The sequence below is a fragment of the Pongo pygmaeus genome, chromosome 13 (assembly GCF_028885625.2).
Source record: "Pongo pygmaeus isolate AG05252 chromosome 13, NHGRI_mPonPyg2-v2.0_pri, whole genome shotgun sequence".
NCBI lineage: Eukaryota > Metazoa > Chordata > Mammalia > Primates > Hominidae > Pongo > Pongo pygmaeus.
Genome location: NC_072386.2, coordinates 90,272,579 through 90,286,499, shown reverse-complemented (window position 1 = coordinate 90,286,499; position 13,921 = coordinate 90,272,579). Strand labels below are relative to the sequence as shown.

The window sequence follows — 13,921 nt, the reverse complement described above, 5'->3', positions numbered from 1 at the left end:
AGGGGAACATCACACTTTGGGGACTGTTGTGGGGTGGGGGGAGGGGGGAGGGATAGCATTGGGAGATATACCTAATGCTAGATGACAAGTTGGTGGGTGCAGCGCACCAGCATGGCACATGTATACATATGTAACTTACCTGCACATTGCGCACATGTACCATAAAACCTAAAGTATAATAATAATAATAATAAAAGAAAAAAAAAAAAAAAAAAAAATGGGGACATTAAAAACAGTTATTATGATATGTTCCATGTATTCAAGAAGGTAGAAGAAAATGCAAGCACATTAGAAGAAAAGACATAAAAGATATTTTAAAATATTAAATTAATAGAATTTAAAAAAAGAGTACCTGAAATTAAAAAATGCACTAGATGGGATTAATAGCAGATAAGACAATGCAGAAGAAAAGGTTAGTAAACCTAAGGACACAGCAATAAACTATCCAAAATGAAACACACAGAGAAAAATAAGTTGAAAATAAATTAACCAAGATCAATAGTTATGGGCCAAATGAAAACAACATAAAATACATGTAACTGGACTCCATGAGAGAAAAATAATTTGAAAAACTTAATGGCCAAAGATTTTCTAAATTTGAGAAAAACGATAAAACCATAGATCCAAGAAGCTCAAAGGACAAGAAAAATGAAGAAAGCTATACTAATGCACATTACAGTAAAATTACTTAAAATAAATAAAGAAAAACATCTTAAAAATGGGAAGAAAAAAGACATGTGAAGTACGAAGAAACAAAGATAAGAATGACAGAAGACTTCTTGTGAGAAACAATCCAAGCCAGAAGACAAGTAGGACAACATCTTGGAAGTATTTGAAAATGACAGAAAATGCAACCTAGAATATTCTATCCCCAGAAAAAGTTTTTTTTAAATAAGGCAAAATAAAGATATTTTTAAACATAAAAAGGCTGATAGAATCCATCACCAGCAGAAAGGTGTGCTAGAAGGAATGTTTAAAAAAGTACTTCAAGTTGATAGAAAGGGGATACCTGACAGAAACCGGATTCTACACAAATGAATGAAGAGCACTGAAAATGGCACATACAGATATATATGTAAATATAAATATTTTTCCTTATTTTTACAACCTCTTTGAAAAATAACACAATTTAAAGCAAAAATAACAAAAACAAATGGGGCTGATAATGTATGCAGAAGTAAAATGTATAGCAACCACAGTAAAAAGACCCTAAGAGAGGACCTGGAAGTATACTGTTAGAAGGTTCTTATATGTGAAGTGAAATGTATAACATTACTTGAAAATAGACTGTGATGTTAAAGATGTATACTCTGAACCATAAAGCAACCACTAAAAAAATAAAAATAAAAAACCAAGAGGTATAAGCCAGCAAAGGGAAAAAAACTGAATCATAAATAATATTTGATTAATCCAAAAGAAAGAGGGAAAAGAGAACAGATAGACAAATAGACAAAAATAGCAAGACGGTAGATTTAAAGATAATCATTTGACACAACTGAACATTTATTCATTATAAAAACTCTCAGCAAACTAAAAAATAGAAGTTAACTTCCTCAACCTGACAGCAGGAATCTACAAAAACCCTACATTTAACATCATACTTAAGTAGTGAAAGACCATTCTCTAATACTGGGAAGAAGGTAAGGATGTCTGATCTCAGCACTCTTACTCAACTTCATACTGGAGGCCCTAGCCAGGGCAATAAGGTTAAAAAAGGAAGGAATGACGAAAGAAGGAGAGAGGGTAGGTGGGGCAAAGACTAGAAAAAAATAAAATTGTCTTCATAGATTACACGATTGTCTACATAGAAAATATCAAAGAATCTACAGAAAGCTACCTAATATTAAAAGGTGGCCCAATGATTGCAGGTCATAAACTGAGAATTAGTTGTATCATGAAGATAAATAATATCTACCCCATAGGGTAGGTAAGAGTAACTCACCTCACTATGCTTACAAAATATCAAAAATACAAAACCAACAACACAAAGAATATATCTCAGGAATGTTTATTAACTGATGGTGTCTGTGATATTATGATTATATAAATATTACATATATATAATATATATACATTGGTCTTTGTCCATAGTTCCTTTATCATAACTCTCATGGCCCATGTGAGACACATGACAGACACATGTCTTTTGTTACAATGCTGGGGCACTTTCAGTGTCCAAAGCAGACCTCAGGAAACAGAATCTCTCTCTGACCTCCTGCCCTCTGAACCTGCCAATGGCAGGACTCTAAACTGATTGTGGGTCATAAGATACTCATTCCAGAGGGGGTCCTGCCCCATACCCTGGAGGAAGAAATGTTACATGGAGAGGCCAATAAGAATCTGAACAGACAGGCCTTGTTGAGTTTCTCCACTCAGTCTGTTAGTATTAGATCATATCCTTTTTGTCCAATGACATTTTGACATGGTTGTCCATGCTTCCATCATGCCTATCCAATGAAGTCTCCATAAGAGGCCCAAGAGGACAGAATTTAGACAGCTTCCAGAGAGATGATCACATGGAGGTTCCTGAAGGGTGGTGTCTCCAGGGAGGACATGGAAGCTCTGCACCCATTCCCTCATACCTCACCTTATGCATCTCTTCAGCTGTATCCCTTGTAATATCCTTTATAAAGAACTGGTAAATTGTCTCCCTGAGTTCTGTGAGCCATCCCAGCAAATTAATCGAGCCCAAAAAGGGATCGTGGGAACTCCAACTTGAAGCTGGTTGGTCAGAAGTTCCAAGGGCCTGGACTTGTGACTGGTGGGAGGGAGGGGTGTGGTCTTGTGGGACTTGGCTCTCAAACTGTGGTTTCTGAGGCTATCTCTAGGTAGATAGCACCAGAATTGAATTCAACTGGAAGATACCTAAGCTAGGGTCTGCTGAACTGATTGCTTGCTTGAAATATGGGGAGAAACTCACACACATTTGGTCACAGAAGTTTTCTGTGTCGGTGACTGTTGTTGTTGAGTGAGAGTATAAGAGAAAACATGTTGTGTGTTGATTTTTCCATTCACAGTGCCTATGCTGAATGCCTGGGTAGCCTAACTTACTTGTTATATTCTCCACTTCCAAGTATCAACCTTGCATGCAGGTTTTTTTCATATAATATCTTAATCTTCACAATAATGTTATGAGGAAGATTATAATTTTACTATTACAACTGTCTAACACCATAGACATTTGCAGCTTTCCCACGAATTATTAAAATGTGAATGTTCAAGTACTATGCTCACTACCTGGTGAAATCATTTGTACATCAAACCCCAGCAACACACAATTTAGCCATGTGATATTCCTGCACATATACTCCCTGAACCTAAAATAAAAGTTGGAAGAAAAAAAGAGAGGAAAGGAAAGAGAGAAAATAGAAGATGAAGGAGGAGGAAAAGGAAGACATAGAAAAAGGAATAAAAAAGTGTTGTAAAAAAAAAATTGGTTCTACAGGTTTTGAGAGGTTTATTTGTCAACGTCATTTGAAAAGTTCCTCCAGGGGAGAGGAACAATTTTCTTCATCTTTTTAAAATTCAGATGAGCTCATTCATCAGTGTTTATACTGCTTCCACCGCCCAGACCTTGGGAAGAACAACTTTTGGCTTGTGTGACAGACACCACACCATGGCCCTCCAGGTTTGGAGATGGAGCACTCAGTCTAATTTTAACAGTAAGATTAGACTAGTGAATGACAGTCCCACTTCTTCCTTCTTCAAAAGCATGGATGGGGAAGACCTTCCTTAAGCTGAGTGATTCCATCTTGCCCACCCCTTGCTGCCCCTGGAATGGGGCTCTGCAAGTTGCTGTCTCCACAGGACTTAGGTCCTGATAAGAGGCCAACTGTGAGACAGTGGCATTTAGGACCACACATGTGGGACATATGACAGACACAGAGGATGACTTGACGGAGATATCTTCAGCTCCCTTCCTGTCTTCTTGATGTTCTCGTTCAGCAAGAATATACCCTTCTAGGTTGTTATAGTTTGACAGTAGATAAGGACAATTTTAGTTAGTTCAATCAATATCTATTGAGCAGGTACTATGTGACAGGCATTGGAAATACAGATAGGCGTTGGGGAAAATGTCAAAGTCCTTGCCTCCTTCAGTCTAGTCAGGAAGGCAGTAAATATCCCTCATTTGCACAATATTTTGTACCTCTCCACTCTCACCAAATATGGTCACATCTTCCAATACACAGACTGACTCCTGTCCCCTTTGGGTAAATAAAAAAAGGAAATCTTTGATGACCAGGAGACAAATAATCTGAAAGGCAAAACAAAAACAAAAAACATGTGAATGTTAAATCTATGAACCTTAAGGTCTGTGGCCCAGTACTGTGTAAGAGTGGTGTGTTTATATCTGACTGGGGATGGTATCATCAGGATGTGTTGAGTAGGAAGTAACTGAGCTATGCAATAAACAGTGTCTGAAAGGTGACAAATGATAGGGTGGATATTGTCAATGGATGTAAAAGAGAAAGCAAAACTATTCAACTCCATATTTTTTCCACCTTCCTTCTTTATTGAGGAAAATGATCTTCAAAATACAAAAATCTAAAATAAAATGATTAACAGGAAAATAAAAACAAAGGAAGATTAAGAATAAACCTAGATACTTCAAATGAGTTCAAGTCAACAGGCCCAGGGAAATTACACTCGAGAGAACCAAAAGACCCTGCAAATGTGATCACAGAAATATTTCTGCTTATCTATGAAGAACTGCAAAGAATTGGTAAGGTTCCTAAAGACTTGCAAATATTGACCCAATTTTCACAAAAGAAAGTATATTTAAAACACTGCAGGCTGTAAATCTTAATGTGAATCTTGGGGAAAATTCCATACTAGATAATTAGTGAGATGGTTTGGGAGAGCGTGTGGAAATGGTAACAATATACCAGTGTGCTCTGGCCCTTTCCTGTCCAACATTTTCATCAATGACTTCAAAACAAAGAATGCATAATTATCAAATTTGCACATAACATAAATTAGAAGGATTAACATCGATCAAAGGTCACAATTCCATGTAATAACAAATATAACAATGATAACTGTAAAGTCCAGCATTTAAATTAAAAAGAGCAATTGCACCAGTATAAGAAATAGGTGTGATCTGATTCAATAGATGTAATTCATACAAGAAAAGTCTTATGGAATTCATTTAGTTGATTACAAAGTCAATTTAAAAAGCTGTCGGTATAGAGTGGCTTCTAAAATGATGTAATCTTAGGCTCTATACATGTATATTCATTCATTCAACACACTTTTTTTCAGAAGCACACTACATTTCAAGCATGTTAGAAGTTTAACACATTTACTAACACAGGGATCTCAAGCAAGTAATTTACTCTAAATCTTTCTCCACCTAAAAAGCGAAGGCAATAACAATAACTAACCTATAATGATGCTATAAGGATTAAATGCTATGATATATAAAAACACCTAATACAGCACCCAGCAAATGAAAACAACAACTACTACCTCCACTGCTATTATTTTCTCACTTGTCAAGAAAAGTAGAAGAGATTCCTATTTCAAGTGGAGGATGAACTAGATGAACTTATTTCTTATTACAACAAATTACAAGAAAAATAAGGAATAATTCAGATTCCTACTGTTTACTATATGATTTTATAACTAAATTAGGATACACTATTAAAAGTTATCAATCCAAATGTTTGAGGAGGAGAAAAAACTTAAAATGATTTAGTGATATGTGTGAAAAAAATTACAAGTAACTCCTTACAAATTTAGTTAAGTTGAGATCCCTGACAAGCATTGCTAAACAGCACTACTTTTACAAAGTATCATTTTGGTATTGTCTCTTTGCACGGTGGTACTAGAGAGGTAGGTTAAAGTAGTGCCATAATTTAGCCAATTACTATGCTTTGGGTTGCAAACAACAGAAAACCCAAAATTTAAAATGGCTTTAATAATAAGTATTTATTATCTCACATACAAAGCAATCTAGAAGTAGAATAATTCTACATTAGTTTAATTCAGAAGCTTATAAGGTCATTAAGTGTTCAAGTTCTATGTTGCTGCTTTACTACTTTCAATAAGGAGCTTTTGTCCTCAGATTTGTCCCCTAATGGCTGCAAGAGGATTGGCTACAGTTCTAGATACAACAGGAAGACACAAAAGACCAAGAAGAAGAAGGGGACTGTTTCCTTCCACACATACCTGTATATCTTCATAACAGTAGGAAAATCTTTCCAGTTTCCATATCCCAAACAGGTTTTCCCTCAGGTATAACTGGCCAGAACTACAGGATATGTCTATTGTTCACTGGTAACCAAAAATTGACAAGATTGGAATTACCACATTTATCAGACCATTATCATTCACCACCTGTGCTGAGGCTTGCCTATCTTGAAACACAAAGGAAGGAAACTGAATGGGGTTCTGTCAGAAAAAAGGAACGAGGTTGGGAAAGATGATTAAAAGATCAAAGCAGATATTCACACACTAAAAAGAGAAATGAAAAATACTTTCATTGTAATCACAGATTAACAATAAACAAGACTGATTATGTCTGATTTTATACTATATAGTTCAGATTTCATGTTGCTTGAATAGCCCATGCCATCCATTTTCATACTAATTATATGCTGCCTCTTATCATTTTTTGACTATTTCCTATCTTATTTCCTTAACTGGACTGCAAACTTCTTAAGAATTAAAAATCTATCTTTTACGTATTCTTTAATGCTAACAATCTAAGAAATAGCAAACATCAATAAACATTTATGAAAAGCTAACATTTATTTCCTATAATAAATAATCTCCCTTCTCATTAAACCTGGCAGATTCAACACAAATATTCATCTCTACTCTTTTCCAAAATCCCACTAAATGACAACAAAGAACTTTAGAAAGTATAAATTCACAAGAATAATGAGAATAGAATAGAAGACATCAACTGACAAAAAAATTTAACATTTTGTAACATTTTGGAAGCTAGAAAGAGTATGGATATGTTGTAACTGACTCAGCAAACCAAAGAAAGCTAAAATGTAAGCCTGCAAAAGGGGTACATTGTGGGGGAGAGTGGCAATGAGAAGCAAGCTACAGCCAGGCATGGTTGTTCATGTCTGTATTCCTAGCACTTTGAGAGGCCAATGCAGGAGGATCACTTGAGGCCAGCGCTTTGAGATGAAATGGGCCTGGGCAGCATGGTGAGACCTCATCTCTAAAAAACGACTAAGCAACTGAAGGTACCAGCTACCAGGTAACCAGATGGAAGTGTATGGTGGGGCAAAAAGCAAAAGGATTGGTTGAAAGTTTATGTAATGAACAGGTAGTCCACCAGATCCCCTCTATACTTGCCGAAGTAACTGCCCTGTTCCATCACTGCACAAGACAATACTATAGAAGACAGCCTCTGGAGAGGCTAGAGAAGCTAAGGATCCTGGACACCAAGCACAGCTAAGGGCAGGGATCAGTTACCATACCACAACCAGGAAGATTAAGCCTGGACAATAAATATCTGAATGGTGGTGAGCCCGCTCACCTCTTCACCTACTTTCCTTCCCCTGGCTTAAAAGGTTGGTCACAAAATTCATACTACATCCACCCCTCCAACCTCCTCACTCAACCCCTGCCACAACTATCACCTTTGAAAAAATAAACACACCCCAACAGGTAGGAGATGGAGGACTGCTCTTTCTTAAAACTGAACAGCTAATGAGACCTAGAGTTACTGACATCTAGTGGTTCTCCAATTAAAATAGATTCCCAGCTATTCACCCCTCCAGACAGCAAATCCCCCACCCTAACCTGCTACCCACATGCATACACACAAACACATTTACACACATACCTTCCAATCAGTACTCTTAAATATCAACTGCTAGCCAAGAAAAGCCTATAATACTATACGCCGAAACAAAAGAAAGAGAGAGAGAAGAAAGAAAAAAGGGACTTGGGAAAAACAGGACAAAGAAGCAGAAGAAAACTTAAAAAAAAAAAAAAAAACTATAGAAAGATGTTATGATACTGCATCCACAAAATGAAAACAATTCTCTTTAAAAGAAAAGGAGAGGCCAGACATGGTTGTTCACATCTGTAATCCTAGCACTTTGAGAGGCCAATGCAGGAGGATCACTTGAGGCCAGGGCTTTGAGATGAGATAGGCCTGAGCAGCATAGTGAGACCCCGTCTCTACAAAAATATTTAAAAATTAGCTGAACATGGTAGAGGACACCTGAAGTCTTAGCTATTCAGGAAGCTGAGACAGGAGGATTGCTTTAACTTAGGAGTTTAACATTACAGTGACCTATGACTGCAACATTGCACTCCAGCCTGGGCAACAGAGTGAGACTCTGTCTCTATTTAAAAGAGAGAGAGAGAGAGACAACAAATGCACTGAGAGAAAAAAGAACATAGAAAATGTATGATTCTGGTTATTCCATCCAAGCTGGAATGTGGATTTGATGGCTGGTGCTGGAGTAGCCATTTTACACACAAGGTAGAACCAACTTGAGGATGGGAGAGCAAGATAAAAACAGCCTGGGTCTTTGATGATTGCTGAGCGGCCACTGTACCCCGGACTACCTCTGTTACTATGAGATTAAAAACAAAAGCAAAACAAAACAAAAAACGTCTATCTTATTTAACATGATTTTTGAGTTTTCTGCCTCTTGTACCTTATCCATATAACTAATACAGTATGTGCTACACAGTCAAAGTTTTTCCCCAAATCCCTACAATACGAAACAAAGAAAATTATGTTCCAGGCTTACTATCTTGTCATTCCTACTAACAATGCTTAAGTCTATCTTACATTAGCCAAGAAAGCTGAATGCTAACACTTCAAATTTCAGGATTACATTCTAATCAAGTTTATCATGTATAATAAAATGAAGGACCTATGGAATACAGCTCCAGGTGTCCACAGCACACTACGCTCATTGTTTTCAGATGTTGCAGAATCACTCCATTAAGGCTTACCTTCAATTTCCCTTCAGTCTGACTTTCTTCTTTTAAATTCATATTGGATGACTGATGTCCAGCATAATAAATATTTTATCTTTCTACACCTTTCCCCTAAGAATAATATGCCTTTTTGAAAGTGAGGCACTGTCAGACACCTGGAGTCCAAACTCAGTTCTTAACTCTTTTGTCCAGAGTAAACCCTGCAGCTTTTAAATGTTTTTACATTTCCATAACATATCTATTAAAATAAGCTATTCAATCCTATATAGATTAAAAAAAAACAGTCGCTTTTATAATTAAGCTAGACATCCTAGAGACAGTGGAATTATCAAGGATATGGAATAAAACAGATCAGTACAAAATTCACTGTTTGGCTTAAGATGATATCACCTACATGATAATTATAACTATTCTGATACTGTCTAAAAATTCCACAGTAAGTAAAAATTTCATAAAATGCTAAAGAAAAAAATGTCTGGCAGAGACGGATGGATGTAACTCTGGAATAATCTTCTTGTGACCTCTGACACAACTAATAAAATCAGTCATATAACCATTCTATCCCCACCCACCTGGCTTTTCCATTGATGACTGATTGGGTGGTACATGTAGCATGGATCTGAGGGTACTGACAGCAGGCACTTTTGTATAGAATAAACATAAGAAAAAGGAAATCTAAGACAGACATGCCAAACCTCAAAGGAAAAGTAGGACAACAAAGGAAAGAAATGGCCTTAATTTGCTTCCATTCATATTAAAAAGAACCCATTTACTAAACAACTCCTTATCCATCCTTGAAAGTCACAGTATTACTTATTGCTTGTAAGTAAAGAAGAAAGAAATTCAAGAATGACAAAATACTAATCCTAAATTCTAGAAAGACTTCAAATATTTGCATTAAACTTTTCATTTTAATATTCTCAGAACGGATTTTCTCCACTTTTAAAAGGACTTGAATTCTAGAAAGACAGATGGTATCTATGGAAGAAAAAGGTACGCTTTTCTGACTTCTATATGCTACTGAGTTGAGTAATGAATAATGTTTATATTGAAAGGCTTAATGATCATATCCTCCACTCCCAACCTTCAAAAGAATGAATGAATGAATGAATGAATGAATAAATAAATAAATAAATAAATGGAGGTTCTGCAGCTTAAGACTTATGTTGGGAAAAGTCTTTTTGAAGCAAAAAATATCACTGACCTGTCTCACAGCAAATAAGACAACATAATCTGCTAAATTAATGCTCAGTACTGAGTAAACCTGATGTTTCCAAAAATGCCACAACCACTTCACCAGACCATGGCAGGTTCTATGCAACCTCTATCATAGTCCCTGAGACTAATTCATCTTCTCTCTACCTATTTCCTCAACTGACTTAGGCAGTATTTGTCAATTGTGAGCTTTCCTCAAAGGGAAGCAGTGAAGTAAGGAAATTCCCTCATATCTCACAATGATTTACTTCTTTAATGTATGTACACCTAAAGAGGATACGAGTTACTGAAAGACACACATTCAAAGTTCAAAAACTTGCCAAGGGGTAAATGAAATTAAGGCAGGTACATTAGCCAAAGTTCTCTGCCTTTACATTATAGTGCACCGTCAATCAATTTGTATCTTAATTACTAACTGCCTAAAACCTCAGTATGTACAATTAAAAAGGTATAGACTTGGCCAGGCGCCACGGCTCACACCTGTAATCCCAACACTTTGGAAGGCAAAACAGGAGGACAGCTTGAGGCCAGGAGTTCAAGACCAGCCTGGGCAACAAAGCGAGAACTTGTTTCTCCAAAAAAATAAAAATAAGTTAGCCACGCAGAGTGGTGTGTAGATAGCTTGAGCCCAGAAGTCTGAGGTTGCAGTGGGCTATGATCATGCCACTGCACTCCAGCCTGGGCAACAGAGCGAGACCTTGTCTCTTAAACAAACAAACAAACAAAAAAGCACAGACTCTATTCCTATATCCCTTCCCAGAAAAAGGAATGTATGAGAGGTATATATGCAGAACAGAAAAACCAGCTAAAAAATGCATAATGTTGCTAAATCAATAGGAGCTAGGTGTTTCAGCAATGCCTCTTATCTAATACTCTAAATTTAGCTGAAATGAACAACCAATATAAATCAAACTATGTAACTATTTCTTGCGGTAGTAAATGAAACAGCTCACCTTCTCAATATTTATCTGGTGCTTTCTTAACCTTTCCAGGTCTGTTGGGATTACTATCTTAATGAATTTCTGGATAGCTGGTTCAAGACGGCGTAATTTCACTTTTTCTTCATCTTCAGACATCCTAAAAAAATGCTGTATGACCTCCCTGGTAACAGCTGTCTTCTCCACTCATATAGAAAAACCTAGAAGAAAAATATTTCTTTAAGAATGTTTTCAAATCAGTTTCCAGTTTTTAAAAGCCAACAATTAGTTTTACAATTTATCCTAAATCAATAAATAGAAATAAATATTTTTAATGCTGAGCATGAGTCACTTGTTTTATCTTTATGAAACCACTGATTTTTAAATCTTTTTCTCTTTCCAAAAATTATATTTTAGAGTGTTCAGACAATATAAATAAATGAAGAATAAAATAAAGTCAGCAGTCATCTCCTCACCTTTTACAAAGAGTACAAAATGTACTCTACATTTTGGCATACGTCTCTCCAGGTCTTTTTCTATGTAAGTATGTATGTATGTATATAAACACTTTTAAAAAAACTAGGAGTATACTGTCCAAGTTTTCATTTTCTGATCTATCTTGGACATTGAATAACCTTTTTAAAAAAGGTATCATACGGCTTCACACTGATGCTTGTATCAAACTTCACCTCTAATGTCATCATAATGTAACTCTGTAATTACACAACTTCAAATATATTATAACATAATATGCAACTCTTCTCATTGATGTCCTTTAAATTGCCTCTTCCATTTTCAATAAAGTGATTAGTATTGCCTACAACTGATTCAAATAACCAGTGACAGAGCTGGAATAAGAACCCAGATTTTCTGAAATTACATTGAAATACTTTTTCCACTTCACCAGTAGTTTCCTACTAGTGTTCCAGAAAGTCCAAGGGTATGCATTTGGGGCCAGAGTACAAGGGTAGGGGCTAGAGGTGAGTAGGTTCCAGGACTCCACCCCCTACTTCAGTTGTAGAAACTTTACTTACAACTATTTTATGAATTGGAGCTTATCAGAGCTTATATAAATAATGGGCTTCACAGCTTAACCAAGCTTGAAAGCCACCATTGTACACCATGCTTTCATGCCATTTCATTAGCCACAACCTCACCCATGTTTAAAAAATTTTAAGTTGAGTATGTTAATACTGCTGAGTTATGCTGTCTTAGTCCAGGGTCTATAAAGATAGGAATTCACGTACAGACTTTGTGGACCCCCTGAATCTTTATGAAAAATTGTGAATGAAGGGGCCGGGTACAGTGGCTCATGTCTGTAATACCAGCACTTTGGGAGGCCAAGGTGGGGGGGCCACTTGAGCCCAGGAGTTCATGGCCAGCCTGGGCAACGTGCCAAAATCCCATCTCTACCAAAAAAAAAGAAAAAAAAAGTGAATGTAGTTTATTTTGGAGAATAGAGTCCATTGTTTCAAGGGATTCTCAGAGAGCTATCATCCTCAAAACATTAAATATTTATCCCCTTTCTTTCACAGTTGAAAATCTTGATGTGTTGGTTATACAGACTGCCTCCAATACCTACCCATTAGTAACTTGGTTTTTATGTTTGATACAAGCGCTCAAAAGCAAAAAAGGAAAATCTCCAGGTACAAAAACAAAGAGGGTAAAACAGGTGCAACAATGAATGCAAACTGGGGACATATGGAGAAATTCATTACCAAAAGAGACCATCCACAGACCCAACAAAACAGGAAAATTCATAGCTAATGGACTAAAGATAATAAAATAATTTTAAAAAGAAATTAAAGTAAGTATATTTTTAAATATCCAAAAACATAAAGGAAGGAATAGAATCTTTTTAAAAAAATAGATATTATGAAACAGTAAGAGGCCAGCCTGAATATAAACCAAGTAAAACTTCTAGAAATGAAAACCTCAAAACATGTGTTAAACAGTAAATTATATAGATAAGAGACAATTATTGATTGGAAGAAATCACACAGAACACAGAGGAATAAAAAGATGAAAAGTATAAAAAAGAAGATAAAAGACATAAAGGATAAAATGAGAAGCTCAATAACAAGTAGGAGTCCCAAAAAGAAAGAACAAAGAAAATGGTAAGAAGGAATTATTCAAAGAGAATATACTGATAATTAAAATGTAAGACCTCAAACCGAAAAAGCACATCAGCCTCAAGTAGCATACATTAAAAAAAAACCAAATTTGCCTAAATACATGGAAGGGAAATTGCGAAACATTAAAGAACAAGAATCATAAAAAAAAAAATGAGAGATAAAAGACATAAAGCAATAATATACTGCTTTTAAAAGCAAGATATTAAAAGACAGAAATACCTTCAAAGTGCTGAGAGAGTTGGTATATTCCCAGGTAAATTATCATTTAGAATGAAAGCAAAATAATCATTTTCAGACATACAAGGACTAAGAGAGTTTATTACCAAGCCCCTCATTAAAAGTACTAAAAGGAATATTTCAACGATAAAGCAAATAAACCCAAACGAGTGGAATAGCATGGAGCAATGAATAGAATAAACTGTTACCGCATAGAATAAATGGGTGGATGAAAGAACAAAGAAAATAAAACATTTATTTTGAATAGTGTGATGAAGTATAATAAAAATGTTTCCATGTAAATAATTTTCTATAATTATGTAGATGCTTCACAATTTTACAAATTGGCTATTGTTGGCTATTTAGGTTGTTTCTAATTTTCCACTATTACAAACTACAGTGTAATTACCCTGCTTACACATAAATCCATACTGCTGCCTATAATTACTTCCTTAAAACAATCAACAAAGACACAACCTGTATAAAGGGAGAAAATATTTGCCAACTAGTCAT

At 35.8% G+C, this 13,921-nt stretch overlaps 1 protein-coding gene across 1 annotated transcript in view; it reads right to left on the bottom strand.

Annotated features, from left to right (window-relative positions):
• STX17 (syntaxin 17) overlaps nt 1-13,921 on the bottom strand; it is a 73,558-nt gene that overhangs the window by 53,735 nt on the left and 5,902 nt on the right. The window contains exon 2 of the mRNA XM_054502123.2: nt 11,094-11,278. Within this exon, the coding sequence (XP_054358098.1) occupies nt 11,094-11,216 (123 nt within the window). The 5' untranslated portion in view covers nt 11,217-11,278. The remainder of the gene's footprint in view (nt 1-11,093; nt 11,279-13,921) is intronic.